The sequence below is a fragment of the Tasmannia lanceolata genome, unplaced genomic scaffold, assembly GCF_043159265.1.
Source record: "Tasmannia lanceolata isolate RefF3 unplaced genomic scaffold, GAP_Taslan_0.1 ptg000029l, whole genome shotgun sequence".
NCBI classification, from domain to species: Eukaryota; Viridiplantae; Streptophyta; class Magnoliopsida; order Canellales; family Winteraceae; genus Tasmannia; species Tasmannia lanceolata.
In genome coordinates this window covers 11,207,877-11,235,241 of record NW_027518706.1, presented here as the reverse complement: position 1 = coordinate 11,235,241, position 27,365 = coordinate 11,207,877, and the positions used below count along the sequence as shown (strand labels likewise).

Below are 27,365 nucleotides of genomic sequence, written 5' to 3'. Positions count from 1 at the left end.
ACTAAAATAAGAAGAATGCTAGAGTCACAATTGGTCCTCATTGGACAAAACTGCTTTATGGCAGTTATGACTGTGATTTTCTGCGCATCCTAAATTGGTTTTGACCAATGAGGGCGCCCTTTCCCTGTTTTATTACATGGGCTCCTGTGAGTCTAGCATTCCTCCTAAAATAAAATCTGATTAGAATGAATTAAATCAACCTGATTGGACTGCAGGAAAAACATTTCTCATGGGATTTCCTTTCCTCATTTTTTTTTTCCATTTCCCTGATTCATAGGGAAATCACACGATTACGGCTTATTTAAAAGGATATCACTATAAATTGAACATCCCTCTATATATTGAACTGCGGTGGCTCAAGTTATTTTTTTTTATTTTTAATCAAATGATTTAAAAAACAAGAAATTTAGGAAAATCTTTTCTTGTCCAAACAATTCATGCAATCCAAACAGTGCCTAAAACTACACTAAAAGTTCCAACTCATTACAAATTTTAATTAGGTAAAGCAATAATAGGATTCAACACAATTCGAAACACACACAAAAAATAGAGAGACAACAGAGAGTAGATAATTTAGTGATAATAATCGGCATCAACAGAGAGTTGATAATTTAGTGATAATTTGAAAGAGAGATGATGTTTATCAGAAATACATTTCACTAAATTTTGATGAAGAAAGCCTTCATAAACCACAATCTCCACACTAGAATCCACATCTGAAATCTATTGAAAAATCCAAGAGGAGGAGGACTAGCCAGCTTGGCTCGGACATAACATGGGCAAACACACTACAAGAAGACAAGAATCAGATAGAAAGAGGCAACCCTTATTAAAACTACCACAAGAGAGGCTCAGTACATATAACTGAAAATAGAAGCAAAAACCAAATAGCAATCCCCTGCCCCAAGAGCAGACCACAACCTCAAGAAACATACAAAAACCACCATAGAAAAGAGCAAATCCCGAACAAAGAATTCTAGCCCCAAACTCAGCCACAAATCTGCAGAAAATCCTCCAAATTTGGTAAAAATTGGTTAGATAGATGAAGGAAAATTAAAGAAAGAAAGTACGTTATATAATTAAAAGCTAAAGAGGGGATTATGAAATAACGAACCTGGGATGGTAGAGTGAGCCGGAGAAGGGTACGGTTGAGAGATAAAATCACCGTTTCAATGGCCACGGTAGCAGGGGAGTAGGGTACTGATGCATCTGCTTTTCTTCTCCATTGTTGGATGTGACCAAATGATGACACGTGGTACATGGGCTATCTTGTGCCAATCCTCTCCTCTCTCCCTTTCGCATCGTCTCCCCAAATTTGGACAATTGAAAATATACAATGTTTGGAGTGCGGTGAGGCGTTGTAGTCCGGCGGGCAATGAAGTCATTTTACGACAACTAGAGATGCTCAAAGATTGAAGTGATGTGAGCTTTTCGACCCACTCTGCCAATGATGCCAACTCATCACAATAAGCGATTTCCAGTGTTTTTAGGGCAGTAAGGTACTGCAAGTCATCCGGCAAAGAAACCATCTTTTCACAAAAAGAAATCTCCAATGACTCAAGAGATATCAAACACCGCCCATCTAGCAATGATGCCAACTCATTACAACCACCAATTTTCAGATTTTTTAGGGCAGTAAGGTACTGCAAGTCATCCGGCAAAGAAACCATCTTTTTACAGCCAAAAATCTGCAATGACTCAAGAGATTTCAAACGCATCCCATCTGGTGCCCACATCTCTAAATTATCCATATCCCATAGCCATAGGCTTTTCAAAGATGGAAAGGAAAATCCATTCAATGTGCTATTTCCGTAAAACTCATTGTTGATCTGCTTCAATGCAGACATTCCAGATATCTCAAGATTCTTGAGCGAGGGAAGTTGGCCAAGTGAGGGAGATTTTCACATCTCCGGCAATTTGAAAGTTCTACATTAACTAGATTTGTGAGCGATGAATTCTGTATCCATCCTGGAAATCGAATACCCTCATAGTCTGTTATCCGCAAATCTTTCAAATCACAGTGTGGTTCAAGGCCTTCTAACACTTTTTCCTGCATCTCAACATCACCACGATCAACCTCCCATGATAACTCCAATTCTCTGAGGTTTTTCTTGAGTTTCAAGTTGGCTTGTTTCGCATCACTTGCATTTCTCACAAGGTTAAGTTGTTTTATTGATAGTTCCGACCTCATTCCAACACGTCGGTGTTCTACACCTCTTACCATAGGGAGCTTCATAGGGTGCACATTAGTAACTAAAGAGTATCACATTAGTAATCTAAATTATATCTCATATTTAAAAGCATTTATAGACGTATCAGTCATAAATAGCACATAAGTTCTATATTAACCAACGACTAGCGGTATAGTTAACATATTCTAACTGAAGATAGGGTAAATTCTAATCCTATCTCTTTTGCATCCTAATTTCCAAAACCGACTAAATTTCGCTCTGAGCTAGGATTAAACGGCTTCCTACCACTAAGCCACCGCCCCAGATGTCAACTAAAACGGAGTAGATATTTACATATATTAAAAAATTACCAATAGTCACTATTCATAGTCACTATTCACAATATTCATTATGCAAGATTACTATGCAGAAATACTATGTAGTCACTATTCATAGTCACTATTCATAGTCCCCACCTCTCCTCATTTGTCTTCATTTCCTCCTCATTTTCTTTTACATATATAAATATATATATATATATATATATATATATAATATAAAAAAAAAGGAACGAAGAGAGGGAGAGGCAGAGAAGATGCCAAAACCATCATCATCACTGTCCCCACCTCTCCTCATTTTTCTTCATTTCCTCCTCATTTGTCTTCGTCTACCACCCCCTTCTTTCAAAAAGTCCAACCACAAAACAATAAAAAATAAAAAAAATCAACCCAAACCCCCCAATAAAAAACCATTCGACCATCTTCTTCTGCTCTCCAACGCTCTGCAGACTCAAAACCCAAATAGCGACCTCCATCTTCTCTCACCACCCTCCACCTTCACCTCCCCCAACCTCTGCAACTCACCTGCATCTCCACCAAAAAAAAAAAAAATATATGTGATTCTGTGTTAGAATAAAGAAAGAGACAAAGGGGAGGTTACCACTCTTTACAGGTATTTATTCAATTTTTTTTTTACACCTTCCTGGATCTTTTGTTCCTCCTAATTAGAACTAATAAGTCTCTATTTTTTATTTTATTTTTTAGAATTTTTCTTCTCATTTTGCCCTCTTTGAAATATTTTCTGTTGGTGGCTATCTAGTTCTAAAAGTTCAGTTTTTATTCATTCTTTGCACTACACGATGCACCACATCAGCGGGTCCCACAGTGGGTCCCACAACAGCGGGTCCCACATCAACGGGTCCCACATCAGCGGGTCCCACAGCAGTGGGTCCCACGGCGGGTCCCACAACATCGGGTCCCACATCAACGGGTCCCACATCAGCGGGTCCCACAGCGGGTCCCACATCAGTGGTTCGCACAGCGGGTCCCACAACAGCGGGTCCCACAGCGGGTCCCACAACAGCGGGTCCCAGCGGGTCCCACAACAGCGGGTCCCAGCGGGTCCCACAGCGGGTCCCACATCAGCGGGTCCCACATAAGCGGGTCCTACCAGTAGCGGGACCCAACGCCAGCGGGCCCTACACAAGCACACCGACTCTGTCGAGTCAAGCACACCTTTACTATTCAAGCAGCCCTCATGCCCCATTTGATATGCACACCCCCTATCCCATTTGATAATGGACAGCCCTCACCTCCTTTGTATTGGCAGCCACCTCATTTTTTTAATATATGTCAGCCCTCTTCACTTTAATAATGGCAACCCATTTCATTTTGATATATGCAACCCTCTTGCAAATGGCGTTAACACCCTTATTTGTCCTCTCTTCTATAGGAGACATGTCATGTCTCATAAGCATCAGTTGTCATTTTTCTTTTCAGAGACTAATCTAGTCTCACTGGCATTGTTCTCTCCTTTTTGTAGCGCTATTGGTTTTAAGTTGTCCTTAGCCATAGAGTCGGTCCTTCACGGAGTTCCCTACATCCTCTCAGTTTCAATGTTTGCAAATTTTGTAGGTTGGTAATCGATTCAGGTAATGTTTCAATGTCATAATTACGGGAGAGGTTGATGTATCTTAGCTGTTTCAAATTGCATATTGAATGTGGGATCTCTCTAACACAAAATCCACTAAGATCTAGGCATCGCAAGTATCTAAGTTTCTTTATGTTACTAGGGACAGAATTATAATAAACATCGCCCAATAGTATTGTTCGTATGGTTTTGGCCTCGTACAACCTCTGCTCTTCAAATAGTGAATCCAAATGAGAATAGACATATCGGGTCGATGTAGGAATATCTTCAATTTTTTCCCGATCCACGATATAACACTTGTTCCCAATAACAGACTGTGCAAGATCGTGAACCAAATCATGCATTTTGGTTCTGAACAAACTTAAAAGGAAAATCCATTTAAAATTTTAAATGGATTTTATTATTGAGAATGCTTCCACTGCTCATAAAGAAAATCAGGTAAATTATCAAATAGGTGTAACGGCTTGGTTCTGGAAATCGGGTCGTTACAGTTGTGGTATCAGAGCTGCACCAGGTTTAGGCTGTGAGGAACCTGGTGAACGAGTCTTGGGTACGTCTTAAGATGGGATACGCAGAAGATGGGATACACAGACCTAATAATTAAAAGTTATGGCATCTTCCTATTACCTCTGAACAAACTTAAAGGAAAACACACACCAACATAGATCGTTAAGATATTCGAGTTAAAATCTTCCAACACACCCTGGAAATGTAAAGTAATTGTAGGCTTGTCTTGGCAGAAGATGAATACTTACCAGAGAAAAGGAGCTAGGAGGGATGGCCAGGAAGAGGAGCAAGACCCTCTGCGCATGCTTACGGAGATACTTAGGAGTCAAGTGCAGTCCCAAGCAGCAAGTCAAGAGGCTCTCCATAGTATTGCGGCAAATTTGGCTGTGCGCCAGCCAAGGGAAGATCCTACCAAACTCCATCGTCAGTTCAGGGATTATCACCCTCCTGAATTCACTGGGGTGGGCGATCCTATGGTAGCCGACAGCTGGATCTTGAGCGTGGAACGCATCTTTGTTGTCATGGCGTGCGATGATGAACAGAAAATTAGGTTGGCCTCATTTCTTTTCACTGGCGAGGCAGGAGTCTGGTGGAGAACCACTATACAGAATTACTCGACGGCGACCACCGAGACTTGGAGCCAATTTAAGACTGTAACGACCCGATTTCCAGAACCAAGCCATTACACCTATTTGACAATTTACCTGATTTTCTTTATGAGCAGCGGAAGCATTCTCAATAATAAAATCCATTTAAAATTTTAAACTCACTCTGCTCCAAATTAAGGATCTAGCATTCCAAATAAAATTTATTACAGCCCGAAATTAACTACTTAAACTGCGTTTAATAATACGACAGGCGATCCATCTGTCACTCCACCCTCTCTATTTATTTCCCATTCCCGTTTTATTTATGTCTTCGTTTGCGAAGGCTCCCTCTTCTACTAATCCTGTGGAGGGAAATGTAGCAACGTAAGAGCAAGGAAAAAGGCTCACGACATAAAAGAAACAGTACAAATCATGCGAAATGGGAACGAATATCTCCGAGATAACGTCTAGCTAATCATGCATGTCTCGGAGATGAATAAGAAACACACACAAAAGAAATGAAAGGTATGTCGCCTAAGAATAGCTAGGTTATGAGTGCCATGCCTAATTGGTGTCTAAGTTCTGGTGGACAAGCACATGCATGTTACAGCTAAAGGTATAGGATCTGTACATGAAAATAAGAAAACACAGCAAAACATACAATACAAATCAACTCTATACATGACTAGATAAGATGAATCCTAAAACTCTAATGCAGGACTTGACTCGGACCAAGATGGCCGTCCATCTTAGCTGCTCTACGTATCCCGGGCTCGGGAAGAATCGGAGTCAACGTAGTTCGATGCCCTATTCTAACTACGATGCCTAACCATCTAGAACCGCTATCCTAGACGCGATCCACTAGACTCGACTGATTTTTAAAGCTTTTTGTGCGATTGCTTAAATTCAAGTGGATTGTAATTTTTAGGACTCTATATGCCCTAACTAATGCAAGTTGATTAGCCTTAAGCTAATGTAGGTGGGCCCTACATCCTATGTGTATCTAGGCTGTGCATTCTAAGGAAAACCATGGTTTGACTATATGCTTCCTAGTCTAGCCATCGGTTCGACTAAATGTCTAACTGATCGACTTGAGGCCTCCTAACTCTAGGGACACTCACACGACAGGACACACCATATCAATACAAATCAGGACCGACTCCTAACTCTAAAACACCCTAAATATCTAGGACAGACTCCTAACTCTAGGGGAAGATCCTTTTGAAAAGGTTTTGAAGTTTTTTGTATTTTTGGGAATATTTGAAATGTTTATTTTTAAAGGTTTGGCTGGACCTGGGATGTGGATCCCAAGCTGCACTACGTACCCTGTTGAAAGGGATCAAGCCAACGTAGTTCGGACAGAATTCCTAACTACTCTGCATATGACTCAAGATTTTTTAGTTTTTCGATTTTTAAATGTTTTTTTTGAATTTTTAAGTGTTTTTGAAATGTTTTTGGTTTTTAGATGTTTTTCAAGTGTTGTTGAAAGATTTTTTTTTTGACACAAGAAGACAAATCCTATCATCATGAGGGGAGGACAGACTCCTGAAATCCCGCAAAGGTCGGACAGCATCCTATGCTTTACGGGGGAACGAGTAGAATAACAACTCTGCAAGGGTTGGACAGCATCCTATACCTTGCAGGAGCGGATAAGAATCACATGATTTGATGAGAGGATGGACAAAGTCCTAACCCCTATGATGATAGGATCTCTTGAGATAGAAAGACTGACTCTATGGCTAAGGACAACTTAAAACCAATAGCGCTATAAAAATGAGAGAACAATGCCAGTGAGACTAGGTTAGTCTCTGAAAAGAAAAATGACAACTGATGCTTATGAGACATGACATGTCTCCTATAGAAGAGAGGACAAATAAGGGTGTTAACGCCATTTGCAAGAGGGTTGCATATACCAAAATGAAATGGGTTGCCATTATTAAAGTGAAGAGGGTTGAACAAATCAAAATGAAATGGGTTGCCATTATTAAAGTGAAGAGGGCTGACATATATTAAAAAAATGAGGTGGCTGCCAATACAAAGGAGGTGAGGGCTGTCCATTATCAAATGGGATAGGGGGTGTGCATATCAAATGGGGCATGAGGGCTGCTTGAATAGTAAAGGTGTGCTTGACTCGACAGAGTCGGTGTGCTTATGTAGGGCCCGCTGGCGTTGGGTCCCGCTACTGGTAGGACCCGCTGATGTGGGACCCGCTGTGGGACCCGCTTGTGGGACCCGTTGTTGTGGGACCTGCTGTGGGACCCGCTGTTGTGGGACCCGCTGTTGTGGGACCCGCTGTGGGACCCGCTGATGTGGGACCCGCTGTGGGACCTGCTGATGTGGGACCCGCTGTGGGACCTACTGATGTGGGACCCGGAGTGAATCAAAGCTTTTCTATGCCTCTCACATTCTAAGTTTGGGATTTGGATCATAGGCGATATTTGTACATCTTTTACACTTCTTGTAAACCCTTTTGAGGGATTTTGTTCTTTCTTTCTTTTATCAAAGAATTTGTATTGGGCGAGTGTTCGGAGAAGCGTAGCCCACTCTCCGTGGTGAAGATCGCCACCAAGGTTAAAGGCGGTTGGAATTTGTAATCGGCACCGATCTTCGCCGAAGTTAAGAAGATCTCTAGTGAAGCCATCAACGGCTTTTTGTTGGTGGAGTGGAGTAGGCCTCGCGTTCTGAGGACCGAACCACTTTAAATCTCGGGTGCATTGGGTCACACAACAGCGGGTCCCACAGCGGGTCCCACATCAGTGGGTCCCACAGCGGGTCCCACAACAACGGGTCCCACAGCGGGTCCCACAACAACGGGTCCCAGCGGGTCCCACATCAGCGGGTCCCACAGCGGGCCCCCGCGCGAGTCTCTAGATCATCCACGTGAAGGAGAGCCCCACCAAGGAACTCTCGAAAGAGTGCCCCTCACAGCATGAGCGGCGATGTAAAGTGAGATACCTCTCGATTCGGGGACTAGCCCGGATTTGAGACGCATCTTAAGCAAAGAAAGAGTCGCCATCCAAGGAAGTGGGCCCTGGATCCCATGCTGTGCTCTATCGCAACAGATAACAAGAGATACAAAGGGTTCGTGCCTGATGACGAATGGGGAAGGGATTAGGCGCCCCCGCTTCGCCCAAGTGCAAGCACCTGGTCTCTTATGCCATTTATTATTAATTTTGAAGAGTTTTGGGCGAAAATCATGCGAAATGAGAACGAATATCTCCGAGATAACGTCTAGCTAATCATGCATGTCTCGGAGATGAATAAGAAACACACACAAAAGAAATGAAAGATATGTCGCCTAAGAATAGCTAGGTTATGAGTGCCATGCCTAATTGGTGTCTAAGTTCTGGTGGACAAGCACATGCATGTTACAGCTAAAGGTATAGGATCTGTACATGAAAATAAGAAAACACAGCAAAACATACAATACAAATCAACTCTATACATGACCGGATAAGATGAATCCTAAAACTCTAATGCAGGACATGACTCGGACCAAGATGGCCGTCCATCTTACCTGCACTACGTATCCCGGCCTCGGGAAGAATCGGAGTCAACGTAGTTCGATGCCCTATTCTAACTATGATGCCTAACCATCTAGAACTGCTATCCTAGACTCGATTCTGCTAAACTCGACTGATTTTTAAAGTTTTTTTTGTACGATTGCTTAAATTCAAGTGAATTGTAATTTTTAGGACTCTATATGCCCTAACTAATGTAAGTTGATTAGCCTTAAGCTAATGCAGGTGGGCCCTACATCCTATGTGTATCTAGGCTGTGCATTCTAAGGAAAACCATGGGTTGACTATATGCTTCCTAGTCTAGCCATCGATTCGACTAAATGTCTAACCGATCGACTTGAGGCCTCCTAACTCTAGGGACACTCACACGACAGGACACACCATATCAATACAAATCAGGACCGACTCCTAACTCTAAAACACCCTAAATATCTAGGACAGACTCCTAACTCTAGGGGAAGATCTTTTTGAAACGGTTTTGAAGTTTTTTGTATTTTTGGGAATATTTGAAATGTTTATTTTTAAATGTTTGGCTGGACCTGGGATGTGGATCCCAAGCTGCACTACGTACCCTGTTGAAAGGGATCAAGCCAACGTAGTTCGGACAGAATTCCTAACTACTCTGCATATGACTCAAGATTTTTTAGTTTTTCGATTTTTTAAATGTTTTTTGAATTTTTAAGTGTTTTTGAAATATTTTTGGTTTTTAGATGTTTTTCAAGTGTTTTTGAAAGGTTTTTTTTTTCACACAAGAAGACAAATCCTATCATCATGAGGGGAGGACAGACTCCTGAAATCCCGCAAAGGTTGGACAGCATCCTATGCTTTGCGGGGGGAAGGGACAGAAACACGACTCTGCAAGGGTTGGACAGCATCCTATACCTTGCAAGAGCAGAGAGAAGAATATGATCTGATAAAGGGTTGGAAGGGTTGGACAGCATCCTCTACCTTGCAAGAGCAGATGGAAGAATATGATCTGATAAAGGGTTGGCTGGAATCCTAACCCCTATGATGATAGGACATGCTTCGGAAAGACTGAAGGACTGACTCCTGTGGCTAAGGACAACTTAAAACCAATAGCGCTATAAAAAGGAGAGAACAATGCCAGTGAGACTAGGTTAGTCTCTGAAAAGAAAAATGACAACTGATGCTTATGAGACATGACATGTCTCCTATAGAAGAGAGGACAAATAAGGGTGTTAACGCCATTTGCAAGAGGGTTGCATATACCAAAATGAAATGGGTTGCCATTATTAAAGTGAAGAGGGTTGTACAAATCAAAATGAAATGGGTTGCCATTATTAAAGTGAAGAGGGCTGACATATATTAAAAAAATGAGGTGGCTGCCAATACAAAGGAGGTGAGGGCTGTCCATTATCAAATGGGATAGGGGGTGTGCATATCAAATGGGGCATGAGGGCTGCTTGAATAGTAAAGGTGTGCTTGACTCGACAGAGTCGGTGTGCTTGTGTAGGGCCCGCTGGCGTTGGGTCCCGCTACTGGTAGGACCCACTGATGTGGGACCCGCTTGTGGGACCCGCTGATGTGGGACCCGCTGTTGTGGGACCCGCTGTGGGACCCACTGATGTGGGACCCGCTGTGGGACCCGCTGATGTGGGACCCGCTGTTGTGGTGCATCGTGTAGTGCAAAGAATGAATAAAAACTGAACTTTTAGAACTAGATAGCCACCAATAGAAAATATTTCAAAGAGGGCAAAATGAGAAGAAAAATTATAAAAAATAGAGACTTATTAGTTCTAATTAGGAGGAACAAAAGATCTAGGAAGGTGTTAAAAAAAAATTGAATAAATACCTGTAAAGAGTGGTAACCTCCTCTTTGTCTCTTTCTTTATTCTAACACAAAATCACATATTTTTTTTTTGGTGGAGATGCAGGGGAGTTGCAGAGGTTGGGGGAGGTGAAGGTGGAGGGTGGTGAGAGAAGATGGAGGTCGCTATTTGGGTTTGGGTCTGCAGAGCGTTCGAGAGCAGAAGAAGATGGTCGAATGGTTTTTTATTGGGCGGTTTTGGGTTGATTTTTTTTATTTTTTATTGTTTTGTGGTTGGACTTTTTGAAAGAAGGGGGTTGGTAGACGAAGACAAATGAGGAGGAAATGAAGAAAAATGAGGAGAGGTGGGGACAGTGATGATGATGGTTTTGGCATCTTCTCTGCCTCTCCTGCCTCTCCCTCTCTTCGTTCCTTTTTTTTATATTATATATATATATATTTATATATGTAAAAGAAAATGAGGAGGAAATGAAGAAAAATGAGGAGAGGTGGGGACAGTGATGATGATGGTTTTGGCATCTTCTCTGCCTCTCCCTCTCCCTCTCTTCGTTCCTTTTTTTTTTATATTATATATATATATATATTTATATATGTAAAAGAAAACCGACGACTTCTCCTCTCTCTCTCTCTCTGTTTCTCTCTCTCTGTAAAATGGATTTTTTTTTATAAGTAAAAACAGGGTGGTGATATTGGCACTACCAATATTGATGGGCGCACTATTGGCGGAAAAATTGATGGGCGCACCATCCAATCGTGTCTTATTCGAAATCTGCTCTGCACCGTTCCAGGATGATTCACCCCCCTTTTCTGGTTTACACTACGGTCCTCTCTCTGCTCGTTCGCTAGGCAAACGTACTCGGATTTTGACGAAATTTTGCGGGGACCTAGCTAGGACCCTAACTTACCTTGGGGAGAAATTTGGAGTCCTAAAGCATTGGTTTGATGGGGTTTTGCATAAAATTAGAAGGGTTTAGGGCACGGTCAAAATGGGGTGTCTACAGATGCCCCTCTTTGGCAGAGCGTGCTTGTCGTGCGAATGTCAAAGCTGAACAGACAACACATTTTGACTGGCCCAAAATTGATTTTACAAAGATTGAACTCTTGGAGGGAACAGATGCCTCAGGGGTCTCACTCGAATTGGAGGGAAGGGATGCCTCAGGGGTTTTGAATGAAAAGGATTTTGATTATTTGCTTGATGCTCTCAAAGATGCTCTCAGAGAGACTTTTGTTTTAAAATTTCACATTCAACATGACTTAATATTAATTTGGTGAAATGCTGGACACATAACTCAGCATTCAAAACATATTGGTGAGATAGCCTCCCACCAGAGAAATAACTCGAGTAACTCATCGGTCACACAGGTATTCCTGACTCCGCACTTGGGTGACGGCACACTGTGGAACGACGGACCATGACTTGACAACAAAATAACTAGAGAGAGTTGTTGTCCAGCTTTTCACCAAATTAGACAAGAAAGAATAACAGTTGAATGAAAATTTTGATCAGGGGTCCATGGTAATAAGCCATGAAGAGCCTTGCAGAAAACGAGGGTCCACGGTGGTAAACCGTGAAGAGCCAAGCAAACGGGAATCGAGGGTCCATGGTAGTAAGCCACGAAGAGCCTCGCGGAACGAAATTTATTTATATTTTTCTATTTTTAGGAACTAGAAATCGAGGGTCCACGGCAACAAACCGCGAAGAGCCAAGCCATAATCCGTGGTAATAAGCCACGAAGAACCTTGCAAGAAAGATATCGAGGGTCCATGGTGGGAAGCCACGAAGAACCTCGCAAGAAAGATATTGAGTGATTAATGGATTAGAAAAACTGAGAATCAAGGGTCCATAGCCATAAGCTATGAAGAGCCAAGAAGTAATCGAGGGTCCACGGTGACAAGCCGTGAAGAGCCACGCAATGAATCTAGGGTCCATGGCAAGAAACCATGAAGAGCCCAGCAGAAAGGAATCAAGGGTCCACGACAATACTCCGTGAAGAGCCAAACATTGAATTTGGGGTCCATGACAATAAGCCATGAAGAGCCCAACATGCAGAAACAAATGACATGTAAAAGATATGAATGGAATGACTATGAATAGTGGGTCCGTGATATTTCTGGAAGGACATATCACGAAGAGCCAATCGGGGAGCATGGGTCCATAGTATACCTGAATGGTAGACCATGAAGAGCCAAGAAGTAATCGAGGGTCCACGGCAACAAACCGTGAAGAGCCACGCAATGAATCTAAGGTCCATGGCAAGAAACCATGAAGAGCCCAGCAGAAAGGAATCAAGGGTCCACGGCAATACTCCGTGAAGAGCCAAACATTGAATTTGGGGTCCATGACAATAAGCCATGAAGAGCCCAACATGCAGAAACAAATGACATGTAAAAGATATGAATGGAATGACTATGAATGGTGGGTCCATGATATTTCTGGAAGGACATATCACGAAGAGCCAATCGGGGAGCATGGGTCCATAGTATACCTGAATGGTAGACAATGATGAGCCAAGAAGTAATCGAGGGTCCACGGCAACAAACCGTGAAGAGCCACGCAATGAATCTAAGGTCCATGGCAATAAGCCACGAAGAGCCTAGAATGAAATTTGGGGTCCATGACAATAAGCCACGAAGAGCCCAACAAGAATAACAAGTAATGGAGATGAATGAAATGAGCATGGAGAGCGGGTCCATGATATATCCTAAAGGACAGATCACGAAGAGCCATTCAGGAAGCAAGGGTCCATGATGTGCCTGCCTGGCAAACCACGAAGAGCCTTGGAAGGACAATGATATTGCTGAGAATTGATTGATTTCGAATGATTTTTTTTTTTTTAGACTGATTGCCTCTTGCCGAGGAAATTGGGAGTATGAGTTCCTTGCTGAGAATTGGACTCAGATAACTTGCAGGGATTTGGATATTAGCCTTTTTTTGACAGGTGAAAAGTATTATGCTGAGGTTTGAAGGTTGTGAGAGCAAATTCTAGACTCCACTGAGGAAATTGATTTTCTGGGGAAGTTGACCTTTCAGAGAGTGCACTTGTCTGAGAAGTTTGAAGTTTGGCTCAAGATATACTCGTACATCTCTTATCTCAACTTACTGAAGACATTGGCACTGATTGGCTTTTGTGCTTGATATCTTTTATGACGCAAGTCATAAAAGATGCCCCTAGTATATTGTGTTTCCATGATAGGAGTTTTAAGGAGGCAGGACAATGAGGGTTGAAGAAAAGATGCTTCGTTTCATGAAGGCTCAAGGATGCAAAGTTCTTTTGTATGGAGAGAATAGGACAATAACCATGATGGCTGAGTCTGAAAATCTCTTCTTTCGCATGGCTCACTTTTGGAGGCTTAAGGTCTCGGGTAGGTTTGAACAAGATGTCTCCTGCCCCTTCTGATACCTAAACCAGGATTTACTCTGAATTTTCTTCGCATTTTGGAGGACACGCTCCCATTCTTCCAGCACCCGACAGTTTTGACTTTGCAAGGAAAGGGAACACAAATATAAAGGAGGAACATATTTCCAAGGACTCAATCAAAGAAGACTCTTATTGCTCGACGGACTCGACTCGCTTTCGACTCACTCTTGGATCTGATGTGTTATTTTTCAAGGGTATGGCTTAGCCACTCTTAGAGTATTTCGAAGACCGTGTCAAAAGGCACTACTCTCCTCTTTCGGTGCTTATGTCATGGTTATTATCCCTTTCAGATTGCTCGGTTTCAATGCCCCTAGTTTAGGGGTCAATACCCCTAGTTTAGAGGAATGTTAAAGTAAGCTTGCTGGCACTACTTGGACTCCGAGATTTTACCCTGGTTGAAGACTGTTTCTCCACCTCAATGATTCGCTTTTTGTTGGAAGTCATTGCCATTGACCAAATTGCCTTTTCAGGTTTTCAATCTGACGGACCGCTTACCCTAACTTTTGCCTGGTTCGCCCTTTCGGGTTTTCAATCCAGCGGGCCTGCTACCCTAACTTTTGCCTAAGCCGACTTTTCAGTTGTCAACTTAGCGGGTGAATGACCCTAAATTTTGCCTAGACCTCCCTCTCGGGTTTTCAGCTTAGCGGGTCTTCAGACTCCATCGTTTTTTCTTCTTGACTTTGAACCTCTGCTTGTTCACGAGAAGGACTTTCTAGGTGGGCCTGGGTTCAAAAGGGTTGGATATTTCTTTTGGATTTCAAAGTTTCGACCAAACCCGGATTGGTCGGGCTGCCTAAGTACCCCAACAATGGAGGATCAGGTTCGAGTGGTTCGCTGGGGTTTGGCACAGAATGATTTGGTTTTTAGCTCAAAGGTTGAAAGGGAATAATTTGACTTTTATTCCAAAGGTGGACCGAACCTGGATGGATCAGGTTGCCTACGTACCCTGTAGAAAGGGATCAGGTCAGACGTAGTTCGGGCTTGAAATGCCCCTGGTTTGAGGGTGTTTGAAAAGAATGTTTAATTTTGTTGAGGCTCAAAGGTGTTTGTAAAAGGATTCTTCAAACTTGGGATTTTTGGCGTTTAAGGCTCTGGCGTCCAAGGATGGCCTTCTGATGTTTTGGCATACAAGCTTCTTGAATGGCTAAGGTTCAATGGCTTTGAACTTTTTTTTTTTTTTTTTTTTTTTTTTGAGGAGTCTGGCGGCATTTCCTAGCAAGACTTCATCTGCACTGTGCAAGCTAGACTGATTGAATTTCCACTTTTTCTTTGGGATCTCGCACTGATATTCAGGATTCTACGACTCTGGGTCTTTTCTGAATGTTGAAGATTTTGAAATGTTCAATCTATTATCAGCTCCGCTTCCTGCGATTCTGACGTTCTTGAGGAGTTGACGTGGGGCATGCTCCCTTCTCCTTTCTTCTCTAGATTCTATCCTTTTTTTTTCTTTGTTCATTCTGATTTTTATTTTTTTGCTTGGATGTGGGGAATGCCCCTACACCTTGAATGCTTTAACTTGAAGTTCCATCGCAATGTATAGCCCAAGTATTCTTTTTGGGGTTCATGTTCTATGCTCATGACTTTGTTATCAGAAAGTCTTCTCTCAATTTTTCATTCACTGCATTTGATGTCTGGTATTCTTCATTTGAAATTTTTGCTTTTTTTGACCTGATGTCTGAAGCTGAGGGTGACTTACGTTGAACAATGCCAAGGCACGCTTCTGGTTTATCCTCATAGGACCAAGCAACACTTCTTTGGACCCTCTAAATAGGTTTATCGATTCTTTGCACTCTTCGGGAGATTTTGCCAATCCTTATTTCCGAAGTGGCTTTGCTCTACGCTCTTCCTCTCGTTTGATTATCTTTCAAATCTCGAGGAGAATTTCATCGGCATCCTCATTCGAGGAGGGTGTCTTAATTTGTTTATTAACATTAGATCCAAGAGTGAACATATACAAGAATATTGATGACACTGGAATCAAATGTTCGTTGCATTGAATGTTTGAAGTACATACAATGATTTTTGACGCGCCACGATAGGCTCTCCATCAAATTCAACAAAAGATTGGACATTGGCTCACAATGAGAGAGACCAATAAACACAACATTCTTAGAATTGATATTGACATGGTTAGACTTACCAATTTTGACATGAGGGTTGGTATACACACTTCAAAGCAAATTTCAAAGATGAGACACTTCATCGGAGGCAACGGATTGGCGCTGAAAGTTCAATGACAACGTGCCTTCATTAATGATGATAATGATTGGAGAGAGCAATCCTGGATTAGAATCTCAGAAGGGAGGGCCTCTTCGGTTTCTGTTGACCCAGCTCAAATTGTTCTTTAGCACCTGACAATGTCAAGGCTTTCTCTGGTATGATGTTTTCAAGGAGTTCAAGCTCTAACATTTTCCTTTTCCTTCCCAACCATTTTCCAGCCCAGAGGTGGTACAGGTAAAGGTGGTAAGATATATGAAGGGTTGAATGGGTGAAATGGTTCCCATGGTGGGTGTAGGAGGTGCAACACGGTTAGGTGTAGGGTTCTTGGAAGCACTTGAGTTCAAGAAGAATGAGGGGATCCCTGTCTATCAGGTCATGAATGTCATCATCGTCTCTCTCATTTCTGTCAAGATGAGATTTTCAGTGTACTCGGCCATCTGGGCAATGTGAGAGGAAAAAGGTACAGCAGACCGGCTAGACCAAGCGAGTTTAGAAATGAAATCTCTTTTGGGGTTGATGGCAGACGAGTGACTAAGACTCCTTTCATGGACACCACAAACACTAAGCTCAATGAGAATTAATCACATGGCAGTGCAATGCGCAAATTGAGACAAAAGGTAGCACCAATACATCCTTCCGTTGGGTAAAATCCGACAGCATAACAACTATACATAAAGATATGGTACGGCAAGTACATGGTTTGTCAACAAGCCAAAAAGGATGATGATCACACTCAAGGTATTTGGAGAAAATTCGACAGCATAACGGCTATACTAGGAGATGTGGTAAGGTAAGCACATAGTTTGTCAACGAACCCAAAAGGATAATGATTACGCTCAAGGGTTCTGAAAAAGAATCAGTAGCATGACGGCTATACTAGGAGGGTCTCAGCAACTAAACATGAAGAGTATGCTGTCATGGTCAAGATAAAGCAGGGCTCTCAGCAAGAACACACACTCCGGTAATGATGATGGCAAGATAGACTCATAATCGACATGCGGAGTACATCTGATCAGGATAAATCAAATGATCGAGCTCACGGAAAACAGATCATGACTAAAAGAGCCAAGAATCTGATGATAATCCACAGAATGGATAGATGGGGAAAAATTGATTAGATTAGAAGGAAACCTAACTAAGAAGCAAGCCCTAATCTAATAATAAATATATACATATATATATACATCCTAACCAGGGGCACCAGCCCTAATCATAATCTAGCGGAGTCGAGGAAGTCTCGACTCAAGACAGACTGATGAGTGTACTAGGACCGTGCTGTAGCCATATAAGATGAGCTACCCTAGTCTACAAATGGGACAAAGCTCCTAACTCTAAGCTTTACATGTGTAAGCAACACACGTTCGACCCTTATATGAATGCAATATACTTATATAAACATGTGTATTTCCTAGTTGGATTTCACTAAGTCAGTAAGTATATACATAATATATAAAACAAAGTAGGGCTCCGGACTCAATCTATCGGGTACTATGCTTATGAACCATACTTAATATGTATAACTCAAGTGCACCGAGTGTTATACATAGTATGCTTCATTGCTCATCGGCTGCTGTAAACACAAGTGCACCGAGTGTTTACGGCTGCAGCGCTGGCGCATATCTTGGAAATAGATTCAACAGCACCATCAGGGTGTAATAATATCCCAGTCGGGCACGCATTGAATCTATCCCGTGGAGCCAATAAAAAACAATGAAAATCAATGAAAGAAATAAAAAATATGACAATGCCTACTGTGCAGTGTGTGAATCCCTTATTTTAATTACGCACCTACTTGGTGCCCCTGGATTTCTAACGATAAAGTTCCCATTTAGCTTGATTTTGACCCAAATTTCTTCCAAATTAATTAAAATGGCATTTTTACAGAGTTAGGCAATGTTTCAAAAACTCCCCAGCAGAGTCGCCAGTCTGTGGAACCCGATCCGGGACAAGCGGGGGACGACGTGTCCCCACGCGAGTCTCTAGATCGTCCACGTGAAGGAGAGCCCCACCAAGGAACTCTCGAAAGAGTGCCCCTCACAGCATGAGCGGCGATGTAAAGTGAGATACCTCTCGATTCGGGGACTAGCCCGGATTCGAGACGCATCTTAAGCAAAGAAAGAGTCGCCATCCAAGGAAGTGGGCCCTGGATCCCATGCTGTGCTCTGTCGCAACAGATAACCAGAGATACAAAGGGTTCGTGCCTGATGACGAATGGGGAAGGGATTAGGCGCCCCCGCTTCGCCCAAGTGCAAGCACCTGGTCTCTTATGCCATTTATTATTAATTTTGAAGAGTTTTGGGCGAAAATCATGCGAAATGGGAACGAATATCTCCGAGATAACGTCTAGCTAATCATGCATGTCTCGGAGATGAATAAGAAACACACACAAAAGAAATGAAAGGTATGTCGCCTAAGAATAGCTAGGTTATGAGTGCCATGCCTAATTGGTGTCTAAGTTCTGGTGGACAAGCACATGCATGTTACAGCTAAAGGTATAGGATCTGTACATGAAAATAAGAAAACACAGCAAAACATACAATACAAATCAACTCTATACATGACTAGATAAGATGAATCCTAAAACTCTAATGCAGGACTTGACTCGGACCAAGATGGCCGTCCATCTTAGCTGCTCTACGTATTCCGGGCTCGGGAAGAATCGGAGTCAACGTAGTTCGATGCCCTATTCTAACTACGATGCCTAACCATCTAGAACCGCTATCCTAGACGCGATCCACTAGACTCGACTGATTTTTAAAGCTTTTTGTGCGATTGCTTAAATTCAAGTGGATTGTAATTTTTAGGACTCTATATGCCCTAACTAATGCAAGTTGATTAGCCTTAAGCTAATGCAGGTGAGCCCTACATCCTATGTGTATCTAGGCTGTGCATTCTAAGGAAAACCATGGTTTGACTATATGCTTCCTAGTCTAGCCATCGGTTCGACTAAATGTCTAACCGATCGACTTGAGGCCTTCTAACTCTAGGGACACTCACACGACAGGACACACCATATCAATACAAATCAGGACCGACTCCTAACTCTAAAACACCCTAAATATCTAGGACAGACTCCTAACTCTAGGGGAAGATCCTTTTGAAAAGGTTTTGAAGTTTTTTGTATTTTTGGGAATATTTGAAATGTTTATTTTTAAAGGTTTGGCTGGACCTGGGATGTGGATCCCAAGCTGCACTACGTACCCTGTTGAAAGGGATCAAGCCAACGTAGTTCGGACAGAATTCCTAACTACTCTGCATATGACCCAAGATTTTTTAGTTTTTCGATTTTTAAATGTTTTTTTTGAATTTTTAAGTGTTTTTGAAATGTTTTTGGTTTTTAGATGTTTTTCAAGTGTTTTTGAAAGGTTTTTTTTTTGACACAAGAAGACAAATCCTATCATCATGAGGGGAGGACAGACTCCTGAAATCCCACAAAGGTCGGACAGCATCCTATGCTTTACGGGGGAACGAGTAGAATAACAACTCTGCAAGGGTTGGACAGCATCCTATACCTTGCAGGAGCGGATAAGAATCACATGATTTGATGAGAGGATGGACAAAGTCCTAACCCCTATGATGATAGGATCTCTTGAGATAGAAAGACTGACTCTATGGCTAAGGACAACTTAAAACCAATAGCGCTATAAAAAGGAGAGAACAATGCCAGTGAGACTAGGTTAGTCTCTGAAAAGAAAAATGACAACTGATGCTTATGAGACATGACATGTCTCCTATAGAAGAGAGGACAAATAAGGGTGTTAACGCCATTTGCAAGAGGGTTGCATATACCAAAATGAAATGGGTTGCCATTATTAAAGTGAAGAGGGTTGAACAAATCAAAATGAAATGGGTTGCCATTATTAAAGTGAAGAGAGCTGACATATATTAAAAAAATGAGGTGGCTGCCAATACAAAGGAGGTGAGGGCTGTCCATTATCAAATGGGATAGGGGGTGTGCATATCAAATGGGGCATGAGGGCTGCTTGAATAGTAAAGGTGTGCTTGACTCGACAGAGTCGGTGTGCTTGTGTAGGGCCCGCTGGCATTGGGTCCCGCTACTGGTAGGACCCGCTTATGTGGGACCCGCTGATGTGGGACCCGCTGATGTGGGACCTGATGTGGGACCCGCTGTTGTGGGACCCGCTGTTGTGGGACCCGCTGATGTGGGACCCGCTGTTGTGGGACCCGTTGATGTGGGACCCGCTGTGGGACATGCTGATGTGGGACCCGCTGTGGGACCCACTGATGTGGGACCCGCTGTGTGACCCGTTGATGTGGGACCCGCTGTTGTGGGACCCACTGTGGGACCCGCTGATGTGGTGCATCGCGTAGTGCAAAGAATGAATAAAAACTGAACTTTTAGAACTAGATAGCTACCAACAGAAAATATTTCAAAGAGGGCAAAATGAGAAGAAAAATTCTAAAAAAAAAATAAAAAAATAGAGACTTATTAGTTCTAATTAGGAGGAACAAAAGATCCTGGAAGGTGTAAAAAAAAAATTGAATAAATACCTGTAAAGAGTGGTAACCTCCCCTTTGTCTCTTTCTTTATTCTAACACAGAATCACATATTTTTTTTTTTGGTAGAGATGCAGGGGAGTTGCAGAGGTTGGGGGAGGTGAAGGTGGAGGGTGGTGAGAGAAGATGGAGGTCGCTATTTGGGTTTTGGGTCTGCAGAGCGTTGGAGAGCAGAAGAAGATGGTCAAATGGTTTTTTATTGGGGGGTTTTGGGTTGATTTTTTTATTTTTTATTTTTTGGTGGTTGGACTTTTTGAAAGAGAGGGGGTGTGGTAGACGAAGAAAATGAGGAGGAAATGAAGAAAAATGAGGAGAGGTGGGGACAGTGATGATGATGGTTTTGGCATCTTCTCTGCCTCTCCCTCTCTTCGTTTCTTTTTTTTATATTATATATATATATATATATTTATATATGTAAAAGAAAATGAGGAGGAAATGAAGAAAAATGAGGAGAGGTGGGGACAGTGATGATGATGGTTTTGGCATCTTCTCTGCCTCTCCATCTCTTCGTTCCTTCTTTTTTTTTTATATTATATATATATATATATATATATATATATATTTATATATGTAAAAGAAAACCGACGACTTCTCCTCTCTCTCTCTCTGTAAAATGGATTTTTTTTTATTTTATAAAAACAGGGTGGTGATATTGGCACTACCAATATTGATGGGCGCACTATTGGCGGAAAAATTGATGAGCGCACCATCCAATCGTGTCTTATTCGAAATCTGCTCTGCACCATTCCAGGATAATTCACCCCCCATTTCTGGTTTACACTACGGTCCTCTCTCTGCTCGTTCGCTAGGCAAACGTACTCGGATTTTGACGAAATTTTGCGGGGACATAGCTAGGACCCTAACTTACCTTGGGGAGAAATTTGGAGTCCTAAAGCATTGGTTTGATGGGATTTTGCATAAAATTGGAAGGGTTTAGGGCACGGTCAAAATGGGGTGTCTACAGATGCCCCTCTTTGGCAGAGCGTGCTTGTCGCGCGAATGTCAAAGCTGAACAGACAACACATTTTGACTGGCCCAGAATCAGAGGGTTTTTTTTTTTTTTTTTTGGTTTTTTGTTTTTTTTTTTTGTTTTTTTTTTTTGAATTTTTCAAAATGATACTCACAAAGATAACATGGTGAAATAGCCTTTCCCCGAACGCTGACTCTACAAACGCTGGTGAGATAGCCTCTCTTGAACTCGTAACTCAATTATGGATATATGGATGAGATAGCCTCTCTTGCAAAGCTTTAAAGGATTGATTTGGCTGCGAGAGAGCCAGGAGAGATATTGGCATGGTTGCGATTGAACCAAAAGATCACGACACGTACTTGACTGCGAATGAGTCAAAGGAACGGGAACTGGCTTGGTTGCGAACGAACCGAAGCGAACGAACCGAAAAGCAAAGGGTTTGACTTGACTGCGAAAAAGCCAAAGTCAGGGATATTGGCCGAGTTGCGAATGAACTATGAGCGGATAATTGACTTGGTTGCGAATGAACCAGAAAGTTAGGGATTGACTCGACTGCGAATGAGTCAGAGTCAGGGAGATTAGCCTGATTGCGAATGAATCAATAAATCAGCAAGAAACTTGGCAGCGAATGAGCCGAAGAATATAAGATTTTAGCTTGGTTGCGAATGAACCGAAAAGGCTGGAATTTGATTTGAGCTGTGAATGAGTTAAGAATTGAAAGATTGACTCGACTGCGAAGGAGTCGAAGTCAGGGAGATTATCTTGATTGCGAATGAATCAAGAAATCAGCGAGAAACTTGGCAACGAACGTGCCGAAGAGTCTAAGATTTTGACCCGATTGCGAATGAACCAAAAAGGCCGGAATGATGACTTGGTTGCGAACGAACTGAAGTCAAAGAGATTAATTTGACTTCGGTTCGTTTGCAACCAAGTCATCATCTCGGCATTTTGGTTCATTCGCAACCAAGTCAAAATCTTAGGCTTCCGACTCATTCGCAGTCAGGTCTATTTTCTAAATTCTTGACTCATTCGCAGTCAAATTAATCTCTTTGACTTCAGTTCGTTCGCAACCAAGTCATCATTCCGGCCTTTTTGGTTCATTCGCAATCGGGTCCAAATCTTAGACTCTTCGGCACGTTCGCTGCCAAAGTTCTCGCTGATTTCTTGATTCATTCGCAATCAAGATAATCTCCCTGACTTCGACTCCTTCGCAGTCGAGTCAATCTTTCAATTCTTAACTCATTCACAGCTCAAATCAAATTCCAGCCTTTTGGTTCATTCGCAACCAAGCTAAAATCTTATATTCTTCGGCTCATTCGCTGCCAAGTTTCTTGCTGATTTCTTGATTCATTCGCAATCAGGCTAATCTCCCTGACTCTGACTCATTCGCAGTCGAGTCAATCCCTAACTTTCTGGTTCATTCGCAACCAAGTCAATTATCCGGTCTCATAGTTCATTCGCAACTAGGCCAATATCCTTGACTCTGGCTCCCTCGCAGTCAAGTCACCCCTTTGTTTTTCGGTTCGCTCGCAACCAAGCAAATTTCTGACCTTCCGGCTCCTTCGCAGTCAGGTCCATTATCCGATCTTCCGGTTCATTCGCAACCAAGCTAACATCCCCGTTTCTTTGACTCATTCGCAGTCAAGTACGTGTCGTGATCTTTTGGTTCAATCGCAACCATGCCAATATCTTTCCTGGCTCTCTCGCAGCCAAATCAATCCTTTAAAGTTTTGCAAGAGAGGCTATCTCACCAGCGTTTGTAGAGTCAGCGTCCGGGGAAAGGCTATTTCACCATGTTATCTTTGTGAGTATCATTTTCAAAAATCCAAAAAAAAAAAAAAAAAAATCCAAATTTTGTTAAAAAAAAAAAAAAAAAAAACCTCTGATTTTGGGCCAGTCAAAATGTGTTGTCTGTTCAGCTTTGACATTCGCGCGACAAGCACGCTCTGCCAAAGAGGGGCATCTGTAGACACCCCATTTTGACCGTGCCCTCGATCCTTCCAATTTTATGCAAAACCCCATCAAACCAATGCTTTAAGACTCCAAATTTCTCCCAAAGGTAAGTTAGGGTCCTAGCTAAATCCCCGCAAAATTTCGCCAAAATCCGAGTACGTTTGCCTAGCGAACGAGCAGAGAGAGGACCGTAGTGTAAACCAGAAAAGGGGGGTGAATCATTCTGGAACGGTGCAGAGCAGATTTCGAATAAGACACGATTGGATGGTGCGCTCATCAATTTTTCCGCCAATAGTGCGCCCATCAATATTGGTAGTGCCAATATCACCACCCTGTTTTTACTTATAAAATAAAAAAAAATCCATTTTACAGAGAGAGAAACAGAGAGAGAGAGGAGAAGTCGTCGGTTTTCTTTTACATATATAAATATATATATATATATATATATATATATATATATATATAATATAAAAAAAAAGGAACGAAGAGAGGGAGAGGCAGAGAAGATGCCAAAACCATCATCCTCACTGTCCCCACCTCTCCTCATTTTTCTTCATTTCCTCCTCATTTTCTTTTACATATATAAATATATATATATATATATATAATATAAAAAAAAAGGAACGAAGAGAGGGAGAGGCAGAGAAGATGCCAAAACCATCATCATCACTGTCCCCACCTCTCCTCATTTTTCTTCATTTCCTCCTCATTTGTCTTCGTCTACCACCCCCCTTCTTTCAAAAAGTCCAACCACAAAACAATAAAAAATATAAAAAAATCAACCCAAAACCCCCCAATAAAAAACCATTCGACCATCTTCTTCTGCTCTCCAACGCTCTGCAGACCCAAAACCCAAATAGCGACCTCCATCTTCTCTCACCACCCTCCACCTTCACCTCCCCCAACCTCTGCAACTCCCCTGCATCTCCACCAAAAAAAAAAAAAAATATGTGATTCTGTGTTAGAATAAAGAAAGAGACAAAGGGGAGGTTACCACTCTTTACATGTATTTATTCAATTTTTTTTTACACCTTCCTGGATCTTTTGTTCCTCCTAATTAGAACTAATAAGTCTCTATTTTTTATTTTATTTTTTAGAATTTTTCTTCTCATTTTGCCCTCTTTGAAATATTTTCTGTTGGTGGCTATCTAGTTCTAAAAGTTCAGTTTTTATTCATTCTTTGCACTACACTATGCACCACATCAGCGGGTCCCACATCAACGGGTCCCACATCAGCGGATCCCACAACGGATCCCACAACAGCAGGTCCCAGCCATAATGACCGTATGACTATTCGGGAGAGAACATATTGGGAATCACAGTGAGGATGAGAGTTCATATTACTTGATTTATTTCCAAATTTGATTTATTTGAAAAAAACTGTATAGTTTAAAATGGATTCTAATATTGATCATTGAAAATTTTTATGGTTATTGTACTGTTTCTTTTATGTCGTGAGCCTTTTTCCTTGCTCTTACGTTCCTACATTTCCCTCCACAGGATTAGTAGAAGAGGGAGCCTTCGCAAACGAAGACATATAAATAAAACGGGAATGGGAAATAAATAGAGAGGGTGGAGTGACAGATGGATCGCCTGTCGTATTATTAAACGCAGTTTAAGTAGTTAATTTCGAGCTGTAATAAATTTTATTTGGAATGCTAGATCCTTAATTTGGAGCAGAGTGAGTTTAAAATTTTAATTTCCAGAGTCGTCTTTTTCTATGTCTTGGAAGAAAGACCTCCATAATAAATCATTGAAAATCTTATTTCCAATGTCTTCCAACTCCATAGTTTCGTTAGGGGTAACAAAGCCATTAGCATTCCACAAAAGAAGAAGTTCTTCTTTCCGAATGGTAAAGCCTTTAGGGAATACAGAGCAAAATGAAAAGCATTGCCTTAGATGAGATGGCAAATTAATATAGCTCAATATTAGTGCCGGCAAAATTTCATTTTCTTCTAGTTTCCATATCTGGCTGTTTCTTACAGACAACCATGAAGCTTCCTCCCTTTCGAGACAAAGAAGTCTTCCTAATGCCTTTGCTGCTAATGGCACACCCCCACATTTTTTGACAATCTGTTCACCAATTGGAACCAAATTTGGATGCTCTTCACTTCTCCCTGATCCAAATGCTTGACGTTCAAACAGAGACCAACAATCACTGAATGATAAACCAGTCAAGTGGAGGAGGGAGTCATCAAGCGCACCCATCATCGATGCAACCCTTTTGTTACGAGTAGTCACAATGATTTGCTTCAGTTTATCCCACTTTCCTCCATCTTCGTTCCATACGTCATCAAGTACAAGCAAAAATCTCTTCTCACATATTATATTTTGTAGTTCTATTCGCATCTCCTCTAACTGTGTGACATCTGTTTTACTTCCAGTTGCAGATTCTAATTGTGTGACATGTGTGACATCTGTTTTACTTCCCCTAGTTGCAGATTCTAAATTTTTTTTTACAATTCCATTAACATGAAAATCTTGAGACACATGAATCCACATTCTTGGCTTAAAATGGCCCTTGACACTCTCGTGGTTGTAGGCCAATGTAGCTAGTGTGGTTTTCCCCTGACCCCCCATGCCAACTAGGGCAATAACCGGGACCTCATTTTCATTATTATTAACATCGGCTTGCAATAGCCGCACAATCTCTTCTTTATCCTCATCTCTCCCATAAACTTCTAATTCATTTACATCGGACACAGTTTCACGCACATCGGACACTGGATGGGCAATAACCGGGACTTCATTTTCATCCAATTTGAACTCCTCCCTCGCTTTAACAATATTTTGTATTCTCGTGAGGATCTTTTTTGTCCTGGTTGCTATATTATGGCGTTGGAATTGAAAACTAGGTAAGAAGGTATTACTTACCTGGCCACAACCAATTGAGTGTAATCGCTGAGCTTCCACAGCCCAGTCTGATAAGATGTTGTCCGCCTCATAGACCGCATCTATAAGACTTGAGAGCCAAACCTTCAGCTGTTCATTCTTGACTGCCATCGCCTCTGCGTTTGGGAGTATAGCACGAATCATTGATAAATTTCTCTGAAGCTCTTCCAGATCATCCTTAACACCCACGAGTAAATCAACCTCCTTTAGGATTAGAGAGCTCAAATTCTCAAGCAGTATACTAACAATAGCATCCGCCATATTTCCTTGGTAACAGAAAAAATAAATAAATTCTAGAGCAAAGAGCAAGTAGAATCACAAGGGAAGGAAATGTTGCAAGCTTCTTCCTGTAAGTTGGTTTGTTATATAGACTCTTCAACTTTTTACTATTCCTTTTTTATTTTCAATTACTCTTGGCAACGATCATTTTCCACACCACGAAAAAGCCTCGAAGCAGCGTGTGAATAGACCCCACTACCCAAATCCCAATTAATAAGGGTTACATTATTTTTGCGCAAGCGACAGATAAGGGGTCCAAAAAGTCCAACCCCACTACCAAGGCCGCATCTTGTATTATGGTTTATTTATTGTAGTAGGACCCACACCCCATGTGCCTAGACCTGGCAAGAATTGACCGGGGCCGCCCGAAATTTCCGGGTCTAGGTCAACATTTTAATATAGATATCATTTGCTATTTTGATAACCTTACTTTCAATGTCTCTAATTTATAGATACATTTGCTTTAGTTGATAACCTTACTTTCAATGTCTCTTGTGCAACGATCATTTTCCACACCACGAAGCAACCTCGAAGCAGCGTGTGAAAAGACTTTAGCAAATCCAAATTAATTTTTGCGCAAGCGACAAATAAGGGGTCCAAAAAGTCCAAC

At 41.8% G+C, this 27,365-nt stretch overlaps 1 protein-coding gene across 3 annotated transcripts; it reads right to left on the bottom strand.

The window, feature by feature from the left end:
• Window positions 1–706: 706 nt before the first annotated feature.
• LOC143858899 (putative disease resistance RPP13-like protein 2) lies at window positions 707–26,872 on the bottom strand. 3 transcript variants are annotated; one of them, XR_013239067.1, is made up of 3 exons: window positions 26,459–26,872; window positions 1,115–3,034; window positions 707–1,000 (listed from the first exon to the last, which is right to left on the bottom strand). XR_013239067.1 is itself a non-coding variant. In XM_077369591.1 (2 exons), exons 1-2 carry the CDS (start codon window positions 26,735–26,737, stop codon window positions 5,551–5,553), a joined length of 285 nt encoding a protein of 94 aa, XP_077225706.1. In that variant the 5' UTR covers window positions 26,738–26,866; the 3' UTR covers window positions 5,347–5,550. The 3 variants fall into 3 exon arrangements, 2 of the variants coding, with proteins under 2 accessions (XP_077225706.1, XP_077225705.1); XM_077369591.1 differs by lacking the exons at window positions 707–1,000; window positions 1,115–3,034 and adding an exon at window positions 5,347–5,556 and having other exon boundaries at window positions 26,459–26,866; XM_077369590.1 differs by lacking the exons at window positions 707–1,000; window positions 1,115–3,034 and adding an exon at window positions 24,128–24,503 and having other exon boundaries at window positions 26,459–26,870.
• Between the last annotated feature and the right edge of the window lie 493 nt (window positions 26,873–27,365).

Bases quoted from the DNA above. Each gene is read 5' to 3' on its own strand.
- LOC143858899 (XM_077369590.1), bottom strand. From the start codon at position 26,737: ATGGCGGATGCTATTGTTAGTATACTGCTTGAGAATTTGAGCTCTCTA. The intron at 24,504-26,458 runs GTAAGTAATACC...GTGGAGATGCAG, and splicing joins ACTCAATTGGTTGTGGCCAG to GGGAGTTGCAGAGGTTGGGG.